This window comes from Danio rerio, chromosome 6 (genome assembly GCF_049306965.1).
Source record: "Danio rerio strain Tuebingen ecotype United States chromosome 6, GRCz12tu, whole genome shotgun sequence".
NCBI lineage: Eukaryota > Metazoa > Chordata > Actinopteri > Cypriniformes > Danionidae > Danio > Danio rerio.
Window position 1 is genome coordinate 43,078,745 of NC_133181.1, and position 21,277 is coordinate 43,100,021.

Here is a 21,277-nt window from a genome sequence, read left to right on the forward strand (position 1 = left end):
GACGGATAAACTGCAAATCGAGACGCAGCATTGGTCTTTATCAAGTTTATTTTACCACATATTTGTTAAAGAGAGCATCAACATGCATAATATCAAATATCCCCCTCAGTGTTAGTTAAAATGAAGAGAAAAACTATAAATATATAAACGGCTTGCCATATGCATAACCTTGATATTGGGTTATCTGGAGGTACCCTGCCAGTGCACTTCACTTGAGCCTATCGCAAAGAGGTCACTCGCAGACACACTAAAGACAGATACAGATCGTACATACGCACCTGTTCTCTCAGTTCAGCGCAATATTAACAGGCATCCGAAAGCGCGCGACAGGCAGGCACAAAGGGGAGCGCGCGGAGGAAAAAGAGAGCACCTGTGCGACGTCACTCCGCCCTACTTTACTCAGAACTCCACGAGCCGTCTGTACTTCCTCAAACGGCTCAATCACAGAAGAAAGCAGGCGCTGCAGAGAAAAATTCCGTTTCTTCTGAAGGAGAGGTAAGCAGTTACATGGCACTTCCGATGCCAATGTTTTTTAGTTGTTACAGAACTTTTATAATGTCTCGTTTTAAAGAGTTTGACTCTTTTTCTTCGTCGTTTTTCCCCCGATTGATGCGCTGAACAGATTCGAGCGCAGTGCAAGTACAACGGTTTGTTTGTTTTTCAGAGTTGGACTCTTTCCCACTTGAAAGTTTTCTATGGATTTGTGTTTTTCAGGATATATTTAGGCTCATAGAATGATATGAAAAGTCAGTGTACACAGCAGACAACACTCGTGTTTAGCTGCTGTCTACTGGACCTTGACAGAGTCAGTTGTTTCTCACGTTATCGTGCTAGACGACACTTCATGGTTGTAAAAGAGAAAAAAGTTGTGTGACTCAAACCCTGGTGACCTACCTAGCAGCATTTTATACATGTCAGACAAGTTCTGTGCTGTTAGCCTGTTAATATCCTTAAATCATCATCATCATCATCATCTACTCCTGTGATGGATTTTGGCTACAATAACGTTAGCTGGTTTGTAACAAAACGTAAATAGATGTTCAATATTATAAAAAATGTTATATCAAACTAGTCACTTTGTTTTAAGGTCAGTTATATGCTGTTGTTAATGGTCTAAGTATCCTCAATTGCTGACATTGAAGGGATCTAAAATACCACTGACACGCTCCACAAAATATCAGTGATTATTGATCTATACAAAACAGATGGAGCGTGGTTTACATGACTAAGCGCGCGCTTGTGTGTGTGTAGTGGAGAATGGTCGTCACATTGTGCTGTGATTATGTGCTGTTTTCAGTTGTTGGTGGTTTGAAGGCATATTTTGGTTAATTTTCATCAATATTAAGCCTTTATTATTATTATTACACTAGCGTGTTTAGGCTGATCTGTTGATTGCAGTGGAGACACACATCCTGCTCTGTGGTTGAACAGTTTACACATACCACTCTTTCATTTTGTTCTTGAGTGTCGATAGTTCCTTCCTGCCCTGTACATTAGAGAGTGTATGTGTGACTTTGGACATGAGTGATGAAATCTGCTTCTCAAAGTTGCCTTGAACAAACCGTAGGATCAAATGATTATTTTTTGCACATTTTTTAAACAACTGGTTAAAGTGTGTTTTTGTATTAAGAATTTCTTCAGATAGTAGTGGCAGTTAATACACTTGTGTTTGCGCTAGTGCCCTGTGACAGATCGTTCTATGCCTGTCAGAAAAAAGTAGGTTGCATATGGACAGTGTTCACAAATAGGGCTGGTCCTGTGTTAAACTGTTGTTTATTTTAATGATGACTATTTTTAGAATTTCAATAAAGACATTTATTTTAAAATAATTCTGTAATTGTTTATTTTTAGAAAACGCAAGTATATTTTTGTTTGTGTGCTGTATATTTGCTGTCGATGACAATTCTTCAGAATATTATATTTTATGTTGTATATCATTAGTATGCTATAAAAAAATCGAACATTAGCTTGTATTAAAATATATATCATTATTAGTCAATATGGAAAAGAATTATCGAGATTGTATTTTTGCCATATCCCCCAGCCCTATTCACAAATGTCCATGAACATTTCTGTTGTTGAAAGCTCTGTCACCATCGTAGAATGTGGATGATTAAGCTATACTCCTCACCTAAACTCAGGGTTAATGTCCTTACTTACTTATTTGTTCTATTGTTGTCACTGATTGCATGAGCAGCACTCTAGAGTTGTGCATTCTCATATTATAAACTGCTCTGGACTATATTCCTGAATGTACTTTTTGGGAGTATGAAGTTAAGATTCAATTCATGTTTGTTGCTTTATATAGCGCTTTCACAATGTAGATTATGTCAAAGCAGCTAAACATAGAAGTTCTAGTAAATTAAAACTGTGTGAGTTAGTTTTTAGAGTTGAAGTTCAATTCAGTTTGGTTTAATTTTCACTGCTGAAAGTCTGAACACTGAAGAGCAAATCCATTTCATGTGCAGCTCCACAAGTCCCAAACCATCCAAGCCAGTGGCGACAGTGGTAAAAAACTAACTTTACCAATTGACGAAAGTGAAGAGAAAAAAAAACTGAGCCTGAGAAACCAGGCTCGGTTGGGCATGACAAATTCTCCTCTGGCCAAACTTCTTGTGCAGAACTGCAATCTAGTGCCGGAAGCTGGAGAACAACAAAATCTCTTCACATATCAGGTCTCACACCATGCTTAACTTTTTGTTAAACCCTAGTAAAATTAATGCTTCACATTTTTGCTCTTTTTGTTTTTGTACTCTGCAATTCCTTTTAGTGCTGGGTTGCAACTTAAAGGGCATTTGCCACATAAAATATATGCCAGAATAATAGGTGGTTTATTCCGCTGTGGTGACTCCTGATAAATCAGGGAGTAAGCCAAAGGACAGTGAGTGAATGCTGTACTTCAGTGTCAATCGTGTAAACAAATATATGCATGACTATATGTGGTGTTAGAATGTTAGCTATTTACACCGAAACGAATGTCAATCACTCCACGTTTCTTTTGTTTTATGTTTCAAGAAGGTTTTGTATGTGGTTAATGACTTACACTTGGTTTGTAGATGGTTGTCAAATGAGGCCATCATCTATGATCTAAAATCTTCACTCGAAATTTGTAGAACATATCAGCCTTAGGGTTGTCGATGAGCAAATTTAACCACGGGTTATTCGACATGTAACAACACCGGTAATACCGGTATCACCGTGCAGGTGGGGGGTTCCTCTTTTCTTTCTTTTAAATAGCTTATAAATGCGTGCGTATAATACTTTCACTTTCATTTTTGCTGCAATTGTTTGAATGAACGAATGTGATGAATGTTAGAATGTTTTTAAAATAAATAATAAAATACAATAGAAAGATAAATAATTAAATTGCACAAAGTTTAAATAAGAATAAACGAATGAACAAGAAATAAATATAAAAGAAAAACTTTCAAAGTGACATTACAAAAATGACAGGTCGAAACAGTCTTTAAAAAAAATAAACAAAAACGCTATAAATTGGCATTCATTAACAGTGCAGTTTACATGCTCTTTGCCAGGAATCCTGGCCAATATGTTGACCATCTCTGGCTTAAGATGGGATCTTGTGGGGCTCATTATGTTCCCCATAGTGCTGAACACACTATGATGATCACTCAGATGCGCAGCTTGTTGCGCACACGCAAAGATACTTTTTTGTTACATTTGCCAACAGAGGGAACATATTGGTTTTCTTTTGTTGTGCTACCTGACTTCAATTTCTTACTGTATTAATTAGTCTAATGCATTATATATTAATAGATTAGTCATTATAAACAATCTTTTATAAAATACATTATTAATGAATCTATAGGCTATTGAAGAATAAACTGAATATGAAATATGATCCTTGCATAATGATCACAACTAAACAAGCTAGCACTCATTTTATATATAAACTTTAAATAAAAAAATGAAAGAAATGTTAAGAAATGAAACATTATGTAAAAAATCTAAAGACTACAGGCTCAGTTTACAGCTTCTGTAAAGATCAGACAGCCTAAACAGATCACACAATCTCAATAAACAACATGTAAATGTATAAATATTTTGATAAGTATTGTTATGGAATATTTATAACTATATGATCTTGCTTTTTTGGTTGTATCGATACCAGCTTTGAGCTCGCTCTTACAAGGGGCAGTTGACAGGCGCTGCATAGGTGTCTTATGCCACTGTCAGTGGCGGATTACACACAGCATACCCTGGCAAGATGTTTTGTTTGTTGCCGATTTGCGTGTTGTTCCTTTTATAAAATAGCTTTAAGTTAATGTTGTCTATCGAGTAATATAATCTCCCTCAGAGATATTAGAGTTCAGTAATGTGGTGCGCAATATATAACCGTTAAGGTACGGTTTTTAAAGAGAGCGGCCTCTGTGATAAAAGACGCGCACACAGGTTACACTCTTGTAGGCCTATCCATTTTTTATATATATTTTTTACATAAAACGCATAGTAAAGTGCAAAAAAGAAGAGCTGAACTTCGGAAAAAGTGCTCACTGCGGTTGCCGCGATGGTTGCTTTGTTTCTCTGCAGTTAGCTTGTCAATGGCGCGGCATTGCTAAATCACTCTTGTTTTAATAAAAAATAAAATATTTATTATTAAACATTTGTGAGATGATGGTCGCATGATTTTTAAAATGAAAGTATGCCTTGTGTTCATGTTTTCGTCGCAAGTAAATTATTACGAATTATATTTTCCATTTAATTCAAATAAATATTTAATAAAAAAAATGGTGGGGATGGTGTCACAATGGAAAAATGATGTAACCGGTATCACCATCAACACCATCTATCGTGGCAAGCCTAATCAGCCTTCTTCAAAAAAGCTGCACCATTTGAAGAAAATCAGTGTGAGACCAGTTTCAAGCTTTGCTGTAGTCCACTGATGAAAATTGTAGTGTCATCCACTCTTTGTAATGTTTCAAACCTTTATGTATGACTTTATTTTCTTCTGTGGAACAGAACTTTCTTCTGTTGGTAATCAGTTAGTTTCATTTCCCATTGTATGGGCATGAATTTCAATTAATGAGAATGAAAAAGGTTGTATTAACATTAACATGTTGACTTCTGTGGTTGGCAGATGTTCAGTTTGGTTTGAAATAAGGCTGCACAAAATTTGACAAAAACAAAGATTGTAATATATATATATATTTTTTTTACGATATATATTGCGATTTATTGAGTAAGGGTGTAATGGATCATGGTTGATCTGTAATTAGTATGGATCACAACCCATGGTTCCGAACACATGTGATTAATACTTTTTTCACTGGTAGATTATCCTAAATTTTTAACGATCGCAGAGAGATCGCCTCTTGCATCATTCAAATCACATGTATAAAAGCATTAAGGCGTTCCTGTGATATATAATGATGGAAGCAGTTGTGGTGGATTATTCGGGATGTATTGGGTTTCTTAGAAGGTTATTAATTTGTGGGTTATTAAAGGTGTTTTCTGTGACTACATGTTTAGCCTGCATTAATGCATTCAGTCAAAGTCCCTTCAACGCAAGTTATTTCACTCAGTGACCATCTTTGAAACTCCTCTTGGTCAGTATGCATGGGCATTCCGTTTGAGTGGGGAAACATTAAATTCTTGTCGGCTTAGTTCCTTTACCAATCCGGGGTCGCCACAGCGGAATAAACCGCCAACTCCAGCAAGTTTCCACGCAGCGGATGCCCTTCCAGCCACAACCCATCTCTGGGAAACATACACCCACACACTACAGACAATTTAGCCTACCCGATTCACCTGTACCACATGTCTTTGGACTGTGGGGGAAACTGGAGCACCCAGAGGAAACCCACGCGAATGCAGGGAGAACATGCAAACTCCACAAAGAAACCCCAACTGAGCCGACCTTCTTGCTGTGAGGCGAACGTGCTACCCACTGCGCGACTGCGTCGCCATATTACATATTATGAATAACTAATAAAATTAAACCACAATTGAAAGTATGTGCCGAATTCTGATATTTTCTTACAGTAGTAGTTATATACTATAGTTTAGTTTCATTTCTAAATGTTTGTATCAAACAAAATTAGCAGAAACTCGCGTCTAGTCCAAGCCCATCCCCCAGAGATTTGTCATTCTATACCGATCGCTGATTGGCTCCTGTACTAGAAAGTGGGTTTTATTTGCCATATAGTAATCCCTGATTGGCTCCTGTACTGGAAGGCGGGGCTTCACTCGCCATATTGACTGTTACACTTTTCCCCGTTAAAAAGCATGTGATAAGTCTTGTGTATTCTGTAGTCTTTGATTCAGTGTAAGCTGTACGATTAATCATTAAAAGATCAGGATCCCAACACCTTGTAACATAAATTATAAATGATGGGGATTTGCATATGTTTATTAATCCTTTGAATTGCTGCATTCAAATCTGTGTTTGAAAACCGCAAAAATCAAGAAAGAGTTTCAGTCTTTAGTTTACAAATAGTCAAATAACACAGACGTACTGGGATAACAGTTCATAGTTTAGATATAACCACTGATGGTTATGGTAATGATTAAATTCACTGTCCTGTGCATTTAACTTGACACTCAAAAATGAAAGTTGTAGGCAGCAAATACATTATGTAACCAATAGGTGGCCACTGAATAATTCTTCAAAAATGATACATCTAGCAATGAAACATGCAGTTTTAAGAGTGAATAATTGAATAATTTATTAAAAATTAGACTACAAACAAATATGGGTTGTACAAATTATATTGTTAGATTTATAAATTTAGCGCTATCAACAATAGTAGTAGTAATATTTAGTAGTTCTGAATATTTTACAATTTATTTTTGATTTAGCTGATTATTTCTTCATTTTATTTTTAATAACATTAGTTTCAAAGTTCAGTTTGTTAAAACCAAAAGTTTCTTCCAGTACTGTTTTTGTAATGAATGGAAAACAAAATTACATTTGTCTCCTCCCCTTTTTGGCTGATCCGAAAAATGGTCCGATCCATGATTAAAAAACTGTTATGTGATCTGAACCGTGAAATTTGTGATTGTTACACTATTATTATTTAGTAAAATTTCACCAGATTCAATTAATTTGGATGATTTTACAAGTGAGAGCATCTTATAGCATATTGCAATGCTAAAACTATATATTGTGCAACCCTGACATGATAGTGAGTAGATGTAAATATATTTTTAAAATACAGTCTTACCTATCCCATTAAGTTTCATACTTGGGATTAGTGGTTTGCTAAAGTTCCTAGTATGTGCAATAACAGTAGTGATGCTTGCCTAATAAAGCCATGAACACACAAACAAACACTTACGCCCTTATGATTGAGTTTCAGCACCTATTATGAGCTATCATAAGGCTTAAGAGTGCAAAAACACTCTTAACACCTAAAATTTTTAATGTGCAAATTATTTTTAGAAAAGCACATGGAGCTTGTTAACCACACCTGCCTACCCAACATCACACCCTCGATATCTCTCATACAGTAGCTTGTGTTCTCGTTTTCACACTTGTACTAACTGGCTAAAGGTAGTTGAAGAATTAGGCATAAACAGGATTGTGTGTGTGTGATCATCTTTGTAAGTGAGACTCGTGTCATGGATTTTCAAAGTCGATTTTGTACTGTGCTGCAAGCTTGTTATTGACAGATTTCCACACTACTAATTCACTATGGCTCTTACATGCACATATACATAAGAATTAGTTGCAGCAACTTGCTTGAATGTTTCTGTTCTTGTTTCGACATGCGCACTTCGTAATTAAAACCACAGCAGAGAAGTGCATGCATGGGTGTGTTCAAAATGTCTCTCTCCTTGCCTTTCTTCTTCTGCACACTGTGTAGTAATACAGTATAAAGTTCACTGCAGCAACTGGCTGGGTTGCAGTAACAGCCAGAGTCATCTCATTGGCTTTTAACAGAAGTGGGGGTGGAGTCTTGATGTTATACAAGACTGATCAATTTTGGCCTTAATTATTACCATAACCTATAAACCTCATATGGGTCATGTTCCAAATGTTCGGATCAACGATAATAAAGTACAATAATGCTATAAAACACTGATGATTGATGGAAATGTTTTACAGATGATGTTATAGGAGCTCTTTTTTTAACTTAATGCTGTTGCGTGACAGTTAAACCAAGAAACATATACTCACTCTTTATTAGCTGTTTGAAGATAGTATTTCAGATAGCAGTGCTTCACCTTTATTTCTAAAATGGGTTTTCATAAGTGTGTGCTTAATAGAAACTCAAATTACCTATTCAAAGTAAAGAAAGTAATATACTTTTACTCTTAAATTATGGAGATACTAATGATAAAACTTTAGTTTTGAGGGTCTTCGTTATGCCACTTCTAAAGAATCTGTTAGAAACTTTTTAAATTTTTTTTATTTCAAGGTCACTGTCAGTCTGATCATTATCTCACATTGCTTTATGTACCAAAATGAGACCAGTGAAGCGGCAGAAAAGCCACTGCTCTTAAGAATGCAGCAAAGCGTTTACTCTCATTTACATCTGAAGGGGGCGTTTACATAGAAACCTTAAAGGCACAGCAGTGAAAACGGCTGCTTTAATGCTACAAGTCAAAATGAGGGTGGATGATTATTTTTGTTTTGGTTTTATTACAAAACTTAAAGGGCTGGTTCACCCAAAAATGTAGTACTTTGGAAGTTGTCTGTGTTTTTTATTAATATAGATACAAATGATAAAATATTTAGCTGGAAAGTTGACATTCATGGATTCAAACAGGGTTGGAACAAGTGAGCAAATCATGACAGAAGTTTTAAATATCTTTAAATAGGGATTTATAAAGCTGTTCGATTTAATGATACAACTGACATAGCAGTTCACCAAAATTAATAATGAGACTAATCAGTTTCCTCTGAAAGCTAATTTATAGCCTACTATCTGACTAAATCTAGTTTTGGTATTATGATTTTATTAGTCATAAGCTGAAGCTTTTATATCCTGTAATGATGATGCTCTTGCTTTTTACTCAACATATCTTAAAGTTAAAGATTTTTGGTTGTCTGTGTCTTTTTTAGGCTCTGCCTGAGGGGTTGCCATGGCCCCTTTCCTGAGAATTGCATTTAATGCCTATGATCTTGGCACATTCTCGCCAATGGCTGAGGCACCATTCTGTGCAGTCAAAATGAAGGAAGCTCTCAGCACTGGTGAGTAAATATGTGTGTGTGTGTCTTTTGTAACAGGGGTTTCAAGTGCATGGCTATGTTTGGAATGGCATATTGCCATGCTTCTTGTGCTGTTTTTGCAGTGTAGTCTATGTACACAGAATAACATGCAAATCCTCCATCTGCATAGAACTGGATTACCTTCTTCGTTTTGCCAGATGAGAAACCGAGGAATGCTGCACGCCATATTCTTTCCCACATTACAGTGCACCCTGATTTGACCTTCATGACCATGTGACTGAAAACGATATCACTTGCAGTGTTTCTTATCATGTTTATGGCTGATTAGTGCATGAAATAAAGTGTAGTTTTTGGCAGGCTACTTCTCATACTACATTTAGAAAGGACTAGTGTTTTGTTCAGAATATTTTCCAGTAGATCATGCCTGATAATAAAAACCCCTCTGCTTTTTTTTAAGAGAGAGGAAAAACCCTTGTCCAGAAGAAACCCACCATGTATCCTGCTTGGCGATCCAGTTTTGATGCGCATATTTTTGAAGGACGAGTCATACAAATACTACTCATGAGAACTGCAGAGGAACCTTTAGCAGACGTTACTGTTGGCGTATCTGTGTTGGCTGAAAGATGCAAGAAGGCAAACGGGCATGCAGAGTTTTGGGTATGTAATCATATGGTTATATTTGTGCATGTGACTTTTTGCACTGGTAATGTTATAAACTATTCTTTTTTAGGTTGATTTGCAGCCTTCAGGGAAGGTTATGATGTCTGTACAATTCTTTTTGGAGGATTCAGATACAGGTAAGACATGACTGTACTCGAACTAGCAGTGTTTCTAATAGAGAGTGTGTTTACCAGGGCTAGTTGTGTTTCCGTCAGTGTGTGTTGGTGCACATTTTGAAGCATGAGAAATGAGTGATGAAAATGCCAAATTCTGATTTAAAATATCTTAAATCACACACAAAAAAAAATGTACAACCCATAAACCCTACAACTACACAAGTCTTACTTTTTCTGACCACTGTGGCAGTCTTGTCCAACAAGGTCTACAAGGTGTGGATATTGGTGTATGGTAAAAGCTCCATATTTAAAGTGTAATTCAAGTAGTGAAAGTATAGATATGCTAATAAAATCTTTATGCAATAAAAGTGTTAATGGCTTTGGATTGCGTCCCTTAATAATCCCAAAAAAACTGTTCAGTGTGCTTTTTGTCAATTGATGTAAGAAGTAAGATCATAAGAATCTTCTTTCACAAAAAAAACTTTTTTTTACTCTTAATTGAGGTGATTTTGCCAAAAGGGTTCATGCAAAAATGGGTTAATGCAAATAACGTCATAATTGTGCCTAGTACGATGCGATCCTAGATTGACATCTATGTTGATAATGGAACATCATTTTGTTGGAAAATTTAATCCATACTTATTCCATAAACCTAACCAAAACTGTAATTGAAAATCAGAGGGGAGTAATAGTTGAATAACAATCATGTAGAAGTGCATAACCCTAACTGTAAGCCTCAACTTACACTATATAAACAGTAAACGTATCCCATAATTCTGATTGGCTGATTGGAATTTTGTTCCAGAATCAACATAGATGTTCATCGAGGAACATGTCCTACTTGGTGGAATCAGGTTAGGGATGGAAATGCATTTGCTGATTGAATTTGGATGTAGCGAGCCTTACATCTATGTGAATAATCAGCTGTATAAATTGTCCTTGCCTTGTTTACCCTTGGTTACTAGGGTAAAAAGATTTGCCTTATGTTTGGATAGAAACCCTGCTACTGACATGCTTGATCAGGCCTTGTAGTAGCTTTTTCCAGGGCAATGGCCTTTAAGGTTTTTATTGTGCTGCTTACCTTGGTTCAAAGTTTGTTGAGTGGTCATGACCAAAGGTGGAGTTTACTTCAGGGGTTTATGTTTTTTTTTTTACTTCATGTTTTTATAGTAGGCAGCTAGTTGACCTCAACATTGACATTTAAAACTGTCAGAAATATGCATTTGCCTAATATGACAGAGTTGCGATCGGATGGGAAAGGGTTCTGATTTTCATATGAGGCTGAGATGTTTTTGTAGATTTATCTTTTGCATTTGGGATGATACCCAATATGCTCATCAATGTAGAAGAGGTTGATTGAAGATATTAGGAAGTCTTGTATGACTTAAAATCATGTATTTCTTTGGTTTTATATTTCCTCTGTCTCTTTCTTTTGACTTTAATACATAATTTTGTATTTCCTGATTTATAAATGATATACTTTACTCATATGTTTACTATTATGTCTGAAGTCTGTATGCAAAGACCAAACTTTCACTTCGGTCAGGTTCATTTTGCAATTTAGCTAGTTTTCATTCAGCTTTCCCTTCCTTGGGTTGTATTACGTTGTTCAAAGGAGCAACTGTACAAGGCTACTGGTTTGACAATAGAAATGATGCTTGATTTTGGCCTTGCTGGCAAGACCCATGTTTTTTCATCCTATCCTGCCTGTTGTTATTGTTAGCTTGTTCTATAACAGTTGCACTACAGATGACCTGAGTTTGAGATTCCTAGTCTGTCTCCTTTCTCTCATACTAGGCTTTCAGTCTTGTCTACACATTCCCGTCACAGTCATTTTAAAACTATTATATAAGTACTAGATATAAAAGGAGGTATTAAGCATTCAACTTGAATTAGCATTTCAATAATGGGAGTTTCTCCAGTATCAGCCTTTAGCTCTTCTGAATGTACATTTTCCCATTTTACCTGCTTTAATGATAACCAGTTGCTGATAGTTGAGGGACGCGCCACTCTTATGTTCTTCCTCCTTCCTCTATTTTCCAAATCGTCCAAGCGTTCACCTCTTCACTTCTAGTGTCTGTAATTTACCCTTGACTGGGACAGCAGCATCTTTTACTGCGGAGATTAGGTTCTCAGTTTTGGTGATTCGTTTTTTATGGTCATCAAGTTTTTCGTTCTGTTGCTGCAATAGTTGAGAGAGTGGACTCAGCTTTTTATTAATTATTTTGGAAATGTTTCTGTGATTTTCGTGATAATCTGCTGCATGCCAGGTTCAGGAACACTGGTGTTCGCATCCAAAGTGATAGAAAGTAACCGTCAGAATGATGATAAGGCTGTGTCTCATTTGCTTAAGTTTTTTATTTATTCATTTAGTTTTATTAATGTTCCACTGAGGTATGACAATCGGTTGCTTCAAAAAGTATGCAACACAGAAGATAATGCGTTCCTGCATCAAAAATAATGATAATTGAATCTCAAAGCATGCACCGTCTGATAAGCATGAGCCAGTATAAGCTTCAGACAGTATGATAACCTTGGATAAAAATATCACAATATTGTGATGAATGCTGTAAAATATAGCATTTTACACAATATGCTTCCTTTCAGGAAACCTTAATAATATTTTGGAACAGTAAACATGTCAGGCTAAATAATTAAAATAAATCATTGACTGCTATCTTCATTAGTTTCAAAAGCATAGATTTCTTTATAACACATTAAAAAAATCTTACACAAAACACATACCTTAGGAATGATATAACAGAAAATTTTAGTGGTTTTAAAACCTTGACTTTTCCAAACCGCGGTATACCTTGAAACCGGTTATCGCCTCATGCCCACCGTCTGATAAATGTAACCATTCTTTAATCCGCCATCTTAGATCTTCTATATAACTCTGGTTATATGTCACTCTTATCTGATCCTGGTGTTTGGGTGTGTGTGAATCCATTTGGACTCGCTTAAATTTCTGTCACAGGAATGTCTGTGTTTAACGTGTCAGAACAGCTCATCCCTGCATTACCCTGTCTTCAAGCATGCTGTGAAGTCATGTTTAGCTTTAAGAATGCATAATGTTCTGCTTTTAACTATTCGATGATATTTACTCCTGCTATTAATTCATATAATGCATTCTTGCTGAATACCAGATAAAATAAACTTTAATTTTGAAAAGTTAAAAATAAAAACAAAATCCTCATTGCACTTGTTTCTTTTTTTTTAGTTAAATAGTTAAATTGATTGATTCTGTCCTGCTCTTCTACTTTCTTCTCTTTCAGGCTCAGTGTGTCGTCATTCAGTAGTGGCCAACGAAGAGATACCAACCCTCAACCGCCGTCGTGGAGCAATTAAACAGGCCAAAATTCACTTCATCAAAAACCATGAGTTCATTGCCACCTTCTTCAGACAGCCCACCTTCTGCTCCGTCTGCAGAGATTTTGTTTGGTCTGTCTCAAGTGATCAGTCATAAGTCATAAGTTGTTTACAACCCAGGCGTACTTATAATTTTGTCTTTCTTTTTTGACACTCAGGGGTCTCAACAAGCAAGGATATAAATGTAGACGTAAGTATATTGTGCAAAATTTCACCCACATATAACAATTCATACCTGTTTTAGTAAGTATGTACCCTGAAAGGGCAAATAATTGCTTTCTGTGTTTTAACTTGCAACACACACAATCTGTAAAGGCCCGAAAACACCTAAAAATACTGATTTTTTTTTCTCCAGAATGCAATGCAGCCATCCACAAGAAGTGTATTGATAAAATTATTGGAAGGTGCACTGGCACTGCAGCCAATAGTCGAGATACAATGGTATGTACTGTTACATTATTACATTTGCTATATATATTTTTAGATTTTAAAGACATCATTTGAAGATTGTGTGTCCCTGCAGTTTCAGAAGGAGCGTTTTAAGATTGATATGCCACATCGCTTTAAGACTAACAACTACATGAGTCCGACTTTTTGTGACCACTGCGGCAGTCTGCTGTGGGGTCTTGTCAAACAAGGCCTCAAATGTGAGGGTGAGTCTACCGTCTGTGGATATTTGTGCATGTTAAAAGTGCCATGTTAAAGTGGAACTGGATCATTTTCTGATGGTGTAAAAAATACACAATTCAAGTAGTAAAAATACAAGTATGCTAATAAAATCCAAATGCAGTAGAATTGTTATTGGATTTGGATTTCATCTCTTGAGAACAGTTGCAATTCTCAAACAAAATGGTATGATTTGTGAATTTATGTTTGAGATTAACTGATAAGAATCAGAGGTGATAATTTTTCCTGCTCAAAACAATGAAGAACAACAGGTTATTATGAATTATGATATTATTCTCTTGGATGTAAACGGCTACTAACTGCGCATTAACTGTTTATACAGTTGGGTAGTATTAGTAATATTTAGATAGCCAAAGCCATTTTTGTCATGTGATGTACAGCAATTTATAATGTTGGATGTGGGCTGATGTTTGTAATGGTTTCTTCTCTTTCAGACTGTTCCATGAATGTCCATCATAAATGCCAGACTAAAGTGGCTAACCTGTGTGGCATCAACCAGAAACTGCTGGCAGAAGCTCTTACTCAAGTCTCAACTGTATGTGTGGTTGTTTGCCCAAGAACAAGTTATGAGAAACTTGATTCAAATGCTACAACATGACCACATTAAAATACTGAAATAATGTTTGTATGTTTGTGTTGTCCTAGAAATCATCCACCAAGCGACCTGACAACAACACACAGGATGTTGGTGTTTACCAGGATTTTAATAAAAGCCCAGGACCTGATGTTACTGGTGAGTCTGATTGTGTGTTGTTTAAATGTCAGAATTCAAAACGAGATTCTTAATTGAAAGCAATTTGTTATTTTCAGATGGGACTCCTTATGGTCATATATGGGAAGGTTCAAGTCCTCGTCCTCCATCTCGAATCACCCACCAAACACGTATTACTGCTGAGCATTTCATTTTCCATAAAGTCCTGGGGAAGGGAAGCTTTGGCAAGGTTACAAAAATTCTCAAATTTAGTCAAACACAATTAAATCAATGTGTGCTTAAGGTGTCACACGAATACATGGTGTCTCTGTTTGTCAGGTGCTGTTGGCTGAGCTGAAAGGCACTGGTGAATGGTTTGCAGTGAAGGCACTGAAGAAAGACGTGGTGCTGATGGATGATGATGTGGAGTGCACCATGGTGGAGAAACGTGTGCTTGCTCTTGCCTGGGACAATCCCTTTCTGACACACCTCTACTCTACATTTCAGACCAAGGTATACCAAATACACAGTTACACAAACGAAACCACCAGAAGAAAAGCAAACTCCAGTCTTTTTACACTTTAAAATCCACATTATAATGACTTTCTAACAAAATTCCAGTTCATCTACAGCAGGGCTGGCCAATCCTGTTCCTGGAGAGCTACCTTCCTGCAGATTTCAGTTGCTACCCATATCAAACACACCTGAACCAATTAATTAGGACCTGAACACCACGTGATAATTACAGGCAGGTGTGTTTGATATGGGTTGCAACTGAAATCTGCAGGAAGGTAGCTCTCCAGGAACAGGGTTGGCCATCCCTGATTTACAACATCTGTATTAAACAGGAAATATTGTGTTGTGTACAGATTAGACACAGGTGCTTGACATTAACTTTTCTGATCACCAGCCACAGTGGCTAGTAGATTTCCAACATTACTAGCCACTCGCCATTTTCACTAGCCACACTTTTGTTGTTGAGAAAATATATTTTATATCTTTAAATTTGAACAAGATGTTGTGTTGTCAACATGCCTTCTCATTCATTTCACTTTTTGTGTGTGTTGTGCATGAGCAGATTGGTTTTGTCGCATTGCAATTAGTTTTTTTTTCACATCACTTTTCAGGGCTCAAAAGGATTTACCAAATTTATCTCTGACCACACTAAAAAATAAATAAATTATTTTTTCTTATCCACAAATTTTAAATGCGTCAAAACAAGCAAAATGTAGCTGTATACATGCACTTTTTAATTCAACAACTGATCTTTAAACAAAATGACATTTAAAAAAAGAACCATTATGTATTTAAAATATGCACAGTAATCTGACCTGCCTAAAAGTCCCAGATAACCAGTTAACTACAAAAAAATGTGGGGTTAATCTCATATTAAAGCAATGTTATTGTAAAAAAAAAAAAAAAAAAAATATATATATATATATATATATATATATATATATATATATATATATATGTGTGTGTGTGTGTGTGTGTGTGTGTGTGTGTGTGTGTGTGTGTGATAATTAAACTATATTAACAAAAAATAACTAAGCAAAAGAAAGCAGATGAATTGAAACGTACTCTGAGTAATAATGAAAAGATGATCACCAGCACATGATTAATGTTAGGCCTGCTAATCTGTTCAAAGAATAATTAAAACGAAAGCAGTGACCGCTGTTGCTTACAAAAGGATATATTTTTTTATATTTTTGAGCTCTTGAAAGCAGCAAGACTGTGGGTGCACGATCATTGCTTTTTGTTCAGTCTGTTTAAAAAATATTGGGCCATCCTTATTTTCAAATCCTGCTTTTAATAAAACTACAATTTAAACATTATTTTCCACCAGCCGAAGTGGCTAGTGGGAGTGTCTGTCTAACCCGCATGTCTAATATGCTTGCATTTACCTGCATTTGGCAGGTTAGCGGGTGTTAATGTCAAGCCCTGATTAGAGATAACATTTAACAAATTTAAAATGCATAATTGTTTGTACCATAAAGCAGTTTATGCTATATATAAGAGTTTATATATTTACTCATTGATTCTAAACAGGGAAAGTAAATATTTCCAAGGCAAAATAGGCAGAGTCCTGAAGTCAGGCCTGCCTATTGTGTTATCAGCGCAGACCAATGGTTGTATAAAGGCGTTTCCCAGCTGAAGCAAGGCAGAATCCTGAAATGAACTTTACTTTGGTCTGCTTTTCTCAAGACAACATGAATGTAGTTTCAAAGCTAAACACAAGTATAGTTAGATTTTAATTGAATAAAAAGGCAATTTGTCAGGAATTTTCTAAGAAAGAGGCTAAAAAAGCTTTTATACCATGGAAATATCATTAGTTTAACACTTTAAGGGGATAGTTAACCCAAAAATGAAAACATACTTCCATTTTACTCCCCCTCACATTTTAAAGAATGTATATATTTTGAAGAATCAGTATCCATTATCTTTAATAGCGCTATGGCTTCCTGTTTCCAAAAATATGCTTTCTTGTTCCATAGAGGTTTGGAATCGCTTGAGCTTGATTAAATGTATGCTCATTTTTGAGTGAACTATCCCTTTAACCACAGCTTTTCATGGTCTACAGGGGGTCTCAATCTTTACAATACCAAACAGCAATGTATATTTGTATATACAGTAGGGATGCTCTGATCAGCATTTTTGCAGCCGATAAGGAGTACCGATTCCTTGTCATGGTGATCGGCCGATACAGAGTACCGATTCTGATGCTTCAAGCTTTATAATGCATAAAGCACATTTTCCCTCCAAGTATACTTAAGTGGAGATCTCCCCTTACCTAAGAGAATAAATGAAGGATGTTGTATATAATCCCTTAAAATGTTAATTATAACCATTTAGTGTGGACATGTCAGGATCAGAAGCACCTTTACAGAAAATAATAGTTAAAACTGATTTAAAAAATGGTAAGAAAATGACCAACAATGCAATTTAAGAACATTGCAAATATTGGAAGAAATTGTGTGTCAATCAAGAAAAGTTTGGAGCGCATATTTGATGCATAAAAAGTTAAAATGTACACCTATATACATATTTGTTTATTATTAAATATTCAAGTTTTAAAAACAAAATTACGTTTTTGTTTTTTTTAATTCTATTAAAATCGGTTCATAAGACAGGCCAGATTGTCAAGTACTGATCGAGTCATAAAATGTGATCAGAGCATTCCTAATATACAGTGTATATTGTTGTCGTGCACATTTGCTAACTGTTATAATACTTGCTTTATCTTAAACAGGAGCACTTATTCTTTGTGATGGAGTATCTGAATGGAGGTGATCTTATGTTTCACATACAGGAAAAAGGGCGTTTTGATCTGTACAGAGCCACGTATGTAACGCATGCATACAAAATATTTGTAATTACATAATACAAATATAGTTTCATAGCCCTTGATTTTTCTCAGCATATGTGGCAAATATAGCATCTGAATAATTGAATTCAACACTTCTCCTGCCAGGTTCTACGCCGCTGAAATAGTGTGTGGCTTGCAGTTTCTCCATTCCAAAGGCATTATTTACAGGTACAGACAACATTACACCATAGTTCAGTTCTGCGTTCATTAAATATTGCTCTATGGGAGAATTTAAGGTAACTCCTTAAAATAATGGCCCATCAGTTAATGTTAATTACCAAACAATTAATACATTTATTATGGTATTTGTCTTTGTTAACATTAGATAATGTTATTTCAGTTTAATAACGTTAGTCCATGTTAACTGACTGTGCATTAACCAATGTTAACAAGCATGACTTTAGATGTTAATAATGCATTGGTTAATGCTGAACTATGATTCATGCTTTACAAGATTGTTCATACTTTAGTTAATGTTAGTAAATACATGAATTAATTGACCATTATTACAAAGTGTTACAAAATTTAATGAATGATTTTCTAATAGAGAATAAAATGGGTAATTTGAGCTATTGTTTTGTTTTGTTTTTGTTTTTTTGGCAGGGATCTCAAGCTGGATAATGTGATGTTAGATGGAGATGGTCACATAAAAATAGCTGATTTTGGCATGTGCAAGGAGAATGTGTTTGGAGACAATCGGGCCACAACCTTCTGCGGAACTCCTGATTATATTGCTCCTGAGGTATAAATTGCTATTTCACAATAGCTGTGCTTCCATCCAGAGGTGATGGTTTCCAGACCAAAGTCCATATTCTTGCATAAAACATTTGTGAATAAAACACTGTTTCCTTCCCGTGTGTTCAAAACAATAAATTAGTAACTTCCTTGGAAACTAGTGTGATTTAATATCTGGTTAATAATGATAGTTTTTGCAAGCAGAGAAGCCACTTTAGCTCAAGTTTTTGTTCATAGTAAAGAAGCAGCAGACGACACACACTAATAAACTCTGCCATGTTATCTTATGTTTGGATCCAGCACCTGATATCAAAATGATTGTATAAGACAATATACAAAATCAATTTGAGGATGGAATTTTGCTCTGGTGTTTGCAGAAGTCTTAAAACATTTTCTTTACTGGTTATTCTAATTTTGCAGTCACGTCATCTGTTGAGGGAAATTTTACATGACTGTTTTTGAGGCTCATACTGAAATGTATTCAGTAAATGTGTTTCCATCATAGTTTATGCATATTTTCTCTTATTAAATAAAACATTTATCCTACTCCGCTGTGCGCAAAAGTATTATGCGCAATCTCTCCGCCAAAACTCCACAATGTACATTAAAGTAGGTGAATAGAAACATTGCTATTGTTTCACACTCAAATCATAGACTGCCTCGTCTTGACTTAATCTGTTTGTGTGTTGAAAACCCCCAGATTCTGCTCGGTCAGCAGTACTCGTTCTCAGTAGACTGGTGGTCTTTTGGTGTGCTCGTCTATGAGATGCTCATTGGTCAATCTCCATTCCACGGCGATGACGAGGACGAGCTGTTTGAATCGATCCGAATGGACACACCTCACTATCCTCGCTGGATCTTACTGGACACCAGAGACATGCTAGAAAGGGTATTTAAAATACATTATATAAATAATTAGAAATTCAAATGGGTGGTGCGGTGGGTCAGTGGTTAGCACTGTCGCCACACAGCAAGAAGATTTTTGGATCAGTTGTTGTTTCTCTGTGGAGTTGCATATTCTTCCTGTGTTCGTGTGGGTTTCCTCCGGGTGCTCTGGTTTCCCCCACAGTCCAAAGATGTGTTATAGGTGAATTGAATAAACTAAATTGGTCGTAGTGTATGAGTGTGTGTGAATGCGAGAGTGGAGAGTGTATGGTTGTTTCTTAGTACTGGGTTGCAGCTGGAAGGGCATCCTCTGCGCAAAACATATGCTGGAACAGTTGGTGGTTCATTCTGCTGTGGCAACCCCTAATAAATAAAAGGCACGAGCCAAAGGAAAATGAATCAGAAATTCAAATAAAATGTCTGCAGTTACATTTTTATTAATATTATTATTATTTATTTTTTTTTTTACATCTGTTCTCAGCTGTTTGAACGTGACCCATCACGCCGTTTAGGGATTGTGGGTAATATACGAGGCCATTCATTCTTCAAAACTGTCAACTGGGCTGCTCTAGAAGGGCGAGAAGTTGATCCTCCTTTCAAACCAAAAGTGGTATGCATTTTATTTTTTAACCTTTCATCTTGTTTCTCTTTTTTTGTGTCTGGTTGCTAGTTTTTCTGTTTGCTTCTGATTGCAGAAAGCTCCAAATGATTGCAGTAACTTTGACCGGGAGTTTTTGAGTGAGAAACCTCGTCTCTCACACTGTGAGAAAGGCCTGATCGATTCTATGGACCAGTGTGCTTTCGCCGGCTTCTCATTCATTAATCCCAAAATGGAGCATCTTATTACAAAGTGACACTTCTACAATGGGGTCAGAACGGAAACGATCTGTTATTTTCACGTGATCAAAGTACTGAGCCAGTTTATTGCTCACCACCAAACTAGCCATGAGCACTCCTCTCTAAAAAAGTATCTATGTCTAAACAGGCTGTCAGAACACCTTTATAACCTAATAAACATTGCAAACTTTCTAATGGTGTGCCAGAAAAAAAACTCAGCCTCGTTTCATTTTAGGATGCCCCAATCTCAGTGCAGTTTTTAACTTGTCCTTGCAAAGTTAGGATGTCTAAAAATAACTCTGCTGGGTTAGTACAAACTTGACAGCTGAATGCAGGGAGTGTGCTGGTAGTTCAGTTTGGGACAAGAGCAATTAAAAGAGTTGTACAAATACAAAATAGGTCAGAGATTATATAAAGGTATTGTTTAAATCAATATGTGCTTGCTAGTCATGGATTATGTTGTACATTTTTTCGGTGATCTGTGTTTGTGAGTATTAATTATGGTCGTGCAAAGGATTAAGCAGCATTTGTTGAATGTTTACTTTGTGAGTGTCGAATGAAAATATCTGTGTTTTAATTAGTTTGTGTATATCTGGTGCAGAAACATAGCCATCTTAGCTCTGAGAGTGTCATCCGTTTCCATGTTTTAGTGTGTATATTGTTGCATTGTTTTTATAAGATGTACTTATTAAGAGACTACATGAACAAACGTCATACAGGACTCTGTTTTAGGATGAGAAACTTCACAGTGTCTAATAAACATTTGATGGTGAAAAACACTGGACTGTGCTTAT

The 21,277-nt window shown here is 36.0% G+C and overlaps 1 protein-coding gene across 2 annotated transcripts; it reads left to right on the forward strand.

The window, feature by feature from the left end:
- The first annotated feature begins 422 nt into the window (after positions 1 to 422).
- On the forward strand, positions 423 to 21,260 carry prkcda (protein kinase C, delta a). 2 transcript variants are annotated; one of them, NM_214708.1, is given in 18 exon segments: positions 423 to 495; positions 9,029 to 9,157; positions 9,594 to 9,793; positions 9,867 to 9,933; positions 13,188 to 13,353; positions 13,440 to 13,471; positions 13,637 to 13,722; positions 13,805 to 13,934; positions 14,403 to 14,503; positions 14,614 to 14,701; positions 14,779 to 14,909; positions 14,999 to 15,172; positions 17,910 to 18,001; positions 18,132 to 18,194; positions 18,630 to 18,768; positions 19,462 to 19,650; positions 20,128 to 20,256; positions 20,342 to 21,260. In NM_214708.1, coding segments are annotated over 17 exon segments (2,055 nt in total). In that variant the 5' UTR covers positions 423 to 495; positions 9,029 to 9,048; the 3' UTR covers positions 20,501 to 21,260.
- Positions 21,261 to 21,277: the final 17 nt, after the last annotated feature.